At 37.6% G+C, this 9,615-nt stretch overlaps 1 protein-coding gene across 1 annotated transcript in view; it reads left to right on the top strand.

Moving 5' to 3' along the window:
- The first annotated feature begins 1,151 nt into the window (after positions 1–1,151).
- LOC110446372 (potassium voltage-gated channel subfamily H member 7-like) overlaps positions 1,152–9,615 on the top strand; it is a 47,653-nt gene continuing 39,189 nt past the window's right edge. Inside the window, exons 1-3 of the mRNA XM_021491492.1 lie at positions 1,152–1,225; positions 7,849–8,331; positions 9,047–9,446. Coding sequence (XP_021347167.1) covers positions 8,068–8,331; positions 9,047–9,446 — 664 coding nt within the window. The 5' untranslated portion in view covers positions 1,152–1,225; positions 7,849–8,067. The remainder of the gene's footprint in view (positions 1,226–7,848; positions 8,332–9,046; positions 9,447–9,615) is intronic.

Here is a 9,615-nt window from a genome sequence, read left to right as displayed (position 1 = left end):
TCCGCTTCGGAGCCTTGCTTGATGCGTTTACAGAACATCGTATTTTGTCGATTCCATTTCCCCATGAATATGGACATGATTTACGAAGAATGTCGCTAGTTTAGCAGTCCGACACAGCGATAAATTTTCTGTAAATATCCTGGTGGTACGACACCCATATATATCCCGGTCTAGTTATGTTTTGTATTGCGATACACCCATTAAAATACCCAAACACAGATAAATATATATTACAGCTTGAACTGTTTTGTAGGTAGTAAATCATTAAAAAAAGATGAAGTATTTCTGTTCCGACATACAAGATAAATCGTTGTCTGAAATGATCCACCATCAACTGTTAACGTAATGGTTAAAGGTCAAATTAAGTGGCGCACATTAAATGATTTGATCACCGAAGCGTTTAATTGAAAGTGAATGAGTGCGTTACAAGTGCGTTTTGTGAGTTACATCTAAATCAAACATTTAAGGTCCCCTGTTCCAATGCTAAAAACTGGAAAGATTCACTTTGCATTATAAATTATTGTTACCGACTTGTCTATAGCTTTGACAATAGTTTCTGAAAAGAAAGCCATGTTAAGCAATATTTCATGATAAAAAGATGAAGATGAATTAAAGGGGTGAAAAATCATTTTCGTTTCGTCCCCTTAACCAATCGTGTTACTTCGTCAACGATAGTACTCTGGCCATAGTATTTGTGGTAGTTTGACAAATGGGATGTTGACATTTTCTATTTCATGATGTCTAAACTACACAATAAGTGCTATTCAATTGTCTTGACATTTGACTGTTCGATTATTAACCTTCGACTATTGACATCCTCTAACCTTTGGTCTTGAAGTTTTCAGTTCCAAGAACCTCCCTGTTATATAACCTTCCGAATCATTGATCCTGAACTTTGACCTTTCATGATTTCAGGCCATGAATGTATCGTTCTATAACATTGGTCCTGAACTTTGACCTTTAGTGATATCAGGCCATGAATGTATCGTTCTATAACATTGGTCCTGAACTTTGACCTTTAATGATATCAGGCCAAGAACATCATAGTTCCTTAACCTTCATCACGGTTTTTTTTAAATCCTAACCTTTGACCTTTAATATTTTCCAGGCAAAGAATAAGATCATCATGTTGAAAGTGCTGAAGGAACTACGCGGTAAGCGGGCCTTTCACCCGATATCGGAGGAGGGAGAGCGGGAAACGGAACAGCGGAAAGAGGAAGAGCTGGTGAGTCAATATCTGTGAATTAGTAGCGTTAGTTGAGAGTCGATTGTTTCTGGAATTTTTACTTTGATAATGGCGTTTCATGTCATATTCGCCGGTACGCTGGTCAGGGATATTTTATTTTTAAAAAATTGCTTAACCTGCTAAGAAAGCGTGATTTATGAACGGTTCCTTCTATGAGAGAAGATGTCAGCGAAGGGTGATAACTCTGCTGAAACGGAAGCAAGTTCATATCAAAGTACTTTCATTACCGCAGCTAAATAGCATTTGATTATACGATTGTATTTTGACAGAAGAAAAACGTGTATATCGTTGCTTGTCATCAAATAAACATAGGCATATGCGCTAGAGTATCCATACTGTTTTCCAAACCATAAAGTTTGTTTCGCCTTTTCCTTGGAATGACACCAGTTCATGGTCTGGTAAAATGACGTCAGAGCCCTTTACGGAATCTATATTGGGCATTGAGCTTCCGTTGCGAAATCTTTCGATATCTCAAGGACACTGACACGTTAATGTACTTATTGCTTGTTGGCTTGTATTGTGTGTACACGATGAACATCTCGGCTTCATTTTGGCCACAATACCGTGAAAAGACGCAGAGATTTAAATAGCGAGATCGAATCAGAGATAACGCGTAAAACCGAAATCACATTATCTTCACACAATGGTAAACATGTCATTCCTTTACTCAATCGCCAACTCCTTAGGAATCTGGTTTCCATGGTGTCTGGGAGTGACGTAATAGACATGACTTAATGTAATAAGTTTACATTTGTACCGCCGACGGCACGTCCTCTTTGAGTTTAGAACTGGCTTCGGTTTGTATTCTTCCAGATCAAAGGCGACTGGAATCTTTTTCTAATAAGTGGTATAGTCGACATATGTCAGGGTCGGAATCGGAAAAAAAAGTTTCGATGAAAGTTATCCGAACCGCACTTGTTGGTAGTGAATATTTTTAAAAATTAATATTTTCATGCCAAAATTATATGTTTAAGGTTGAGTGAAAATGCTTTAATAATCAACACACACAAAAACCCGAACGGAAACGTTTAACTCCGAAATTTTGCAATTATTGGAAATCTGGAGAGATGCAAGTTATTCTTAAATTGAGAATCATAGATAATACATTTTGCATTAAAATAAAATAAAAATAAAAATAAAATGTTAATTTGTATATGTTTGTGACGTCAATACAGTGTGTATTGTGTAATACATGCAGTTCCCTCTATTAATCGTCCTTGCCAAACATGATTAATATCTGGTTAACAAAAGCTCCTTACAACAACGGAAACTAGTTCGATACAGTGTGTATACACTCTCTATTGATAGACGAAACGTCTGTAACACCACGATATTTCTCATTCCACGTGAGAAATCGTGCTTAAATTGTTGCGTTCGCAACACAATCTCTCGCCCCTGCAAGATTTCTCATCTGTGTGAGAATTTGAGTCGGGGTGAGAAATCGTAGCGTAACAACGTCCCGTGTCGAGTGACAAATGAAATATATAATTTCGTCACATCGTTGTACAGGTAGCAAATGCAATCGCTCAATCAGTCTAAGCTTGACGAAGTTACCATTATTTCTTGACTAGTTTATTACATACATTGTTTGCGTATAAAATAAAACTTTGATAAATTTGATGTTTCTAAACTGATAAATCTAATTGAAGATGACGGCATTGAATATTTAATTACAACCAAATAAAACAATAACACAGATATTGAAGCGCACTTTTTCTCGTGTGCTTCTTTGTCTCACTCGGAACTCAGATATGGTGGTTCTTGCCTAATTTCTAGAGAGGCTCCGAATAAGGGAAATATAATTGGATAAACTCGAGGGTGCGCGGCAGACACGATGCTTTATTTTTCTGTCATGTGACCAATACAATCCAATCAGACAGGCTATTATACAGGTAAGTTGTAATAATACGTCTTAAAATATTACTGCATTATGTTAACATTGATATACCTTCAAATAGAAAACAACTTTCCTCAGTTTTTGTGAAACAGCGAAAGTCTTGTGTTATTCATTTTTTTCTCTCGTGTATTTCACTACCACATCGACTTCAAGCCGGAGTGGTTAACACTGTGCGTATTTTTCTACTGTTTACAGTAAGAACGTTACGGTAAAATTCAGCAATAATGCAACGATGTTCAAGAGTGATGCGTGTTGCATAATTACTGATACAAACGATATTTTTGGTTAAAAATATACACAACACTTCTAAACGTTTATTTTGAACAATACGCTCTATTGCTATGCTTGCATAAAATGTGTTGAAACTGAAAAATTCTCGTTTTTGATGTAACTGCGTTTGTAATTTTTACATCGAAGTGAGCTGAACAAATCGATTTGACTGTCATGTTTGAAAAATGACATGTCGCTAATCAAACCGCATTGTTAACTTAACATCAAGTTTAATAAATAAATGAATAATTAGTGTCCTATTAATTTATACAAACACACATTTAAAGAGTTTTGAATACAAATATATCTATTATAAATCAAAAATACAATATTTGTCAAAATAAAAGTATGACAAACATACTGATGGTAATACACAGTAAAACTACAAATAGTGACGCGGCAAACATTGAAATTTAGTATGAAAACATGTATTTGGGTAAATAAAATCAAAAAAGGGAAGCCGAAAATACAATATCAGGATTTTAAGAATAAACTTAAGCGCACAATATAATATACATGCACATGTACAACAATTTCGCCGTATCGAAATCAAACCTAAATACGATTGCGAGTGTGCTTGCGTACAAATGGAAACGGCTGTGGTCTGTCTTTATAAATGGATTTTATTTTCTTACAATTAGTTCAGACAATATTGTATAAAAATCACACATGGTACACAAAACCCGTCCTGCGAATCACATTACTTTCCTACCTTTTTTGTTTTTTGTTTTTGTGTTCCGTCATATCTCGATTGCTGTTTCCTTCGGTTTCTGTATTGTTTTTGTCGAAAACAAGAACATGCTTTGATATGTCTGTAAACTGCACATGATTGGAAAATGATGTATAGCTTTGCAGATCAACTTTGAAAGACCCGCTGTGAACAATAAGAAAGGATTAAACGTTTTTTTTTTTTTATTCCACGCCAGTATGAACGTAAATCGATTACATAAACTTTGCTTCATGATAAATATTGAAAATAAAAATTGAAAAAAAACCCATTTAATCCTTATCTCATTCTTTCGTAGTTAAAGAAACAGATGAACATCTTATATTCGTCAGTGCAACGAGATTCGTGGAACGGCGTAACGTCACCAAAAACGTTTGCTTATTACGGTGATCTCAGGTTACAATGTCATCGATTCGGGAGGGGAAGCTTCCAAATGACGCTGATCAAATTGCGTTCATAGAAATGCTTATAGAGGAACTTGCAAATGTATATCTATACGTATCGAATTTGAAGATTTATCTTGAATAAGGAACCAAACTAAATGATAATGTCCGTTACTAACTCCCTTTAAATGATACTAACATGATTAGCATGTACCATTTCCCGTTCTATTAAAAAAAATGAAAATCCGTTCCACTTTCGGATTTCCTTCCTTTCCATATTTCGTTCCGTTTCCGTTCCGTTTCCGTTCCGTATTTTATCATTACATGCACCCTAATGGGACAAATGCGTATATAACTCGTTAAACTTCAAGATAACATAACTTGAAAAGTACATAACAATAAAGATAGTACCTATCTTCTTTTTAAACTATCTATGTAAACTAGCAGTTATGAGGTGATTTCCCAGAAAAATAATCTGAGATTCGTTGCAGCGAAATACCGGCACAGCAATGTCCTCCGAAGATAGCTGTCGGGAACAAATAGATCGCATTGATCGCCTGTCAGCGTCTGCCTCGTCTCGACTGGGCCAATTCATTAGCACTGCTAAAGTATGGGCATACTTGTACGGCGACGTGTCATATAGGAGTCAGAGATTGTATGGAGACCCTGAATGGCCTTCTGTTTTTGAATGACGTGTAAGCTGGTCCTCGTAGGCCATAGGTCTAATCTATATTCCTTTGGAGTCCCGGAAAAATCACTGGTTTGAAAATGATATTATTTTCGTACAAATGACGCGCTTTGTAAATACATGTGTATAAGGTAGCTATAAGAGTTCTTACCCCCCATCCCCACCCAACCCCCCACTGACCTTTATCAAGTCGCGTTTCAATGACCTTCACCAAGCCATGTGTCGATGACCTCCACCAAGCCATGTGTCGATGACCTCCACCAAGCCATGTATCAATGACCTCCACCAAGCCATGTGCTAATGACCTTCATAAAGTCGCGTGTCAATGACCTTCACCAAGCCAATTGTCAATGTCCTTCACAATGTCAGTGGCAACAACCTTCATACAAACTTCGTGTCAATGACCTTCACCAAGCCAATTGTCAATGACTTTCACCAAGCCACGTGTAAATGACCTCCATCAAGCCACATGTCAATGACCTTCACAAAGCCACGTGTAAATGACCTTCAATAATCGCATGTTAATGACCTTCACAAGGACATGTACCAGTGATCTTCACAAAGTCTCGTGTCAATGATCTTCACAAAATCATGTGTTAGTTACCTTCAGCGTGCCAATGACCTTCACAAAGCCACGCGTCGCTGATCTTCCCAAAACTGCGTGTCATTAACCTTCACAAGGACATGTACCAGTGATCTTCACAAAGTCTCGTGTCAATGATCTTCACAAAATCATGTGTTAGTTACCTTCAGCGTGCCAATGACCTTCACAAAGCCACGCGTCACTGATCTTCCCAAAACTGCGTGTCATTAAGCAATGTAACCTAATGTGTAATACATATCCACAACGTTGCCTTGGTGACACATGTAAACAAGTTTGTAATTGACAACACAACAAATTGCACGTCATAGTTTATTTGCAAGTTTTTTTTATCAAATTACGGACACACAATAATCTCCTAAACTTTACATCACTTTCCTTTTTATAGGGTTGTCGAGGAGGGTTTGGCACTTTTTCAAATCTGCAATCTCCCTTTAAGACTGGGAATCGATGTTCACACTGTTAAAGATAAGACAGGAGAGTTCAGATGTTAAAATTGTCTCTCCATGTTTCTAAAGAACGTACTCTCCACTCAATGTTTTTTCTCAATCACTACATCATGGCTGAAAGCATGCGCAATATTGACTGGGAAAAGGTTTTAACAAGAATCACTATACAGTTTGGTCGTGTTTGGAAGTAATTAACTTATGATATACATGGCAACCCCTTCGGGAAATCCTGATTGAGGCTCAGCATGGGGACTTTATAAACGCAATAATTAATCGTTTAGCTAACCCTTTTATTGAAATATTCAGTTTTATATTATTATACTATTATTCCCTGCTATTAAACATTAAACAAAACTATTAATGTTGATTTTTTTTTTAAATTCTCATTACCCCATTAATGGATGCATGTCTTGTTGTATTACTCCGCGTCACCTGACCACTGAGTGATTAGTCCCACACACTGTTTACAGTGTGGTACTGGTATGTCGTAATTAAGGGATTGGGATTACGTGGTGTCAGTACTAGAACCAGGATCATGTTTGTGTATCGGACGCCGAGTTTCAAGACCAGGGTAATCGGGGTTTTTTGTGTATACTGATTTATATACCATTGATATCACTGCATAGATATTCACATATAAACCCTATATACATTATACTCTATAACATCATATCACTGTATATAAGCTTATATATACTCTTTAGCAATATATACACATTTAATTCCATATTTATAGGATCTTACATGAATGTCGCAGTGAAATATATTTCTATATTTTGTGTTGTTTATCCTATTGGATAATTGAATTAGAGAAACTACTAACGATAATTTACTACTACTGAGAATGTCCCCTGTCGGTTCTATAGGTCGGGTGTTGTAGATGGTAAGATACTCTATATATATAGAATAAAACAAACATAACGAAATTTGTTGGATAATATTGGAAATAATTCTGAAGTTTTATGTATGTACATGTTTTTACGTGATATGTTTGGAGAAAAAAATGGATACCATGAAAGAAATTTTTGAATGTTGTGAAAAGGTGGAAATTATCTAGACAAAGCAATGATAATTGTGTGTAATTAAATCTACTTATGTCACATTTGTGAAGTCGTTGGACATGTGCGCGTTTGATAACCCCAATATGGTTTATATATCGGCATTTGATTCCGCTTTACTAAAAAAAAAAAAGGTGTTCCGAATATCTCTTCTTTAGAGTTGACTTTTTCATAACTGATTTTTCCGCCAAAAAAATGGAAGAGGAACATCTGTACCTGGTTTCTGATATTCCATTCATCATTTAGTTCCAAAGGTTAAATGGGCCGCGGTGGCCAAGTGATTAAGGCGTTTGACATTTTGCTACCTCTAGCACTCCAGCACTGGGTCATGGGTTCGATATCTACGTGGGGCAGTCGACAAGTTCTGGCCGTAGGTCGTTGGTTTTTCTCCGGGAACTCCGGCTTTCCTTCACCACCACAACTTGGCAAGTCCTTAAATGACAATAGCTGTTAATAGGACGTAAAACACAAATAAACCATACAAAAAAAGGTTAAGTTATGTTAATATCACAGTATATTCTATCTGCAGGCCACGAAGCCCAAACCGGACGAACCAAGTGATGAGGAATGTTCCGAGCTGGAATATATCCCGCCCTCCAAACAGCATCAGCAGCAGACCAAGTTTATCATCCTCCATTACTCGCCCTTTAAAGCTGTTTGGGATTGGATTATCTTGTTCCTGGTCCTCTACACCGCCGTCCTCACACCCTATGTCGTCTGCTTCCTCCTGAACCAGGACGAGACCCGAATGAAACTGAATCGTGACGCCGCGAGTCGTCTCCAGAACGCGGAGACAAGCAAGGCTGACCCGCTCGTGCTCATCGATCTAATTGTTGACCTCATGTTTATAGCTGATATTTTGATCAACTTCCGGACGACGTATCTCCACGATGGCGAGGTTGTTGTAGACCCGCAGAAAATAGCTGTGAATTACGTGAAGGGGTGGTTCGTCATCGACACAATAGCCGCCATTCCGTTTGACCTGTTACTGTTTGGTTCCGGAAACTCTGACGTAAGTATGACGTCATTTAGTTGTTAACAGCTTTATATAGCACAACCAGTGAAATGGTTTTGTGTGACGTTTGAATTACACGACGGTATGCTTTTTTTCATCTTCATCAAATATATACAAAATGGGCAACAATCCAATCGCCGTTGATTAGGCTAATCTATAAGTCATCGATGCGTCGCACATAAACATTTCACTGGTTGTGCTGAATGAACCTTTATAAAAACTATACTTACCAACTTGAAGGAAATATAATTATCACAAAAATAAGTTCTTTACTCCCCGCTTCAAAATATGTTGTTGTACTCATAGTTTCACTTTTTCCTTCCACAGGAAAATATTATCGGAATAATTGAAAATCGTATGTTTAGGAAAATTTCCATACACTCAGCAATGCTTTTCTATTGGAAATCGTAAAAGAAAGTTAATATCTTGTATACATTGTTACAAAAAGATACATACTAAAATTGAATTTTGTACCAATTTCAGACAATGACTATAACTGATTCGAACCCTGGATTTCAGATTGTTGTACCAGCGTTGTATCCAACGCTGTGTCTGTCTGTCCTGTTCTACAGTTTTGTTCAAACGGAAGTGAAGGGGAAGTAACTGTATATAGGAAACGATCACAGTGCAGTGGGACAGGGAACCTTAACTTTGTTTCTTAATTCCTCCGATAGAAATATATTTTTTATCAATAACATTTTTTTCTCTCCAGACAATGACGATTACAGGTGTACTCAAACTAGCCCGTCTACTCCGGTTACTCCGAGTACTTCGCCGTATAGAACAGTTTGCCGAGTACGGAGCGGCGGTACTCATGTTGCTGATGGTGACCTTTACCCTCATCGCCCATTGGCTAGCCTGTGTGTTCTACGCCATAGCGTACGTCGAACGTCCCCACCTCAAGGCGCGGATTAGCTGGCTTGACCATCTAGCTACCCAGTGTAATAAACCTTACCTTCCAAACGACACGATGAGTGGACCGAGTATCCGGTCAAAATATATTACGTCACTCTATTTCACTTTCACGAGCTTGACCAGTATAGGGTTCGGAAATGTAGCGCCAAATACAAACGCCGAGAAAGTTTTCTCTATATTCGCCATGTTGCTGGGATGTAAGTAAAATCTTATTCATCTTTGAAAATTATATATGACAGTGGCGGATCCAGAGGGGTATTTTTGGGTTTCCTCCCCCTCCACCCTGATAATTTTCTTTAAAAATCATGTATTTTCACCATTTTCCTCATTTTTCCCCACATGATTACCCCCAGCCCCCCCACCCCC

Source organism: Mizuhopecten yessoensis, unplaced genomic scaffold (genome assembly GCF_002113885.1).
Source record: "Mizuhopecten yessoensis strain PY_sf001 unplaced genomic scaffold, ASM211388v2 scaffold2681, whole genome shotgun sequence".
NCBI lineage: Eukaryota > Metazoa > Mollusca > Bivalvia > Pectinida > Pectinidae > Mizuhopecten > Mizuhopecten yessoensis.
Note: the sequence above shows the minus strand (reverse complement) of the source record. Positions and strands in the feature narration are given on the sequence as shown.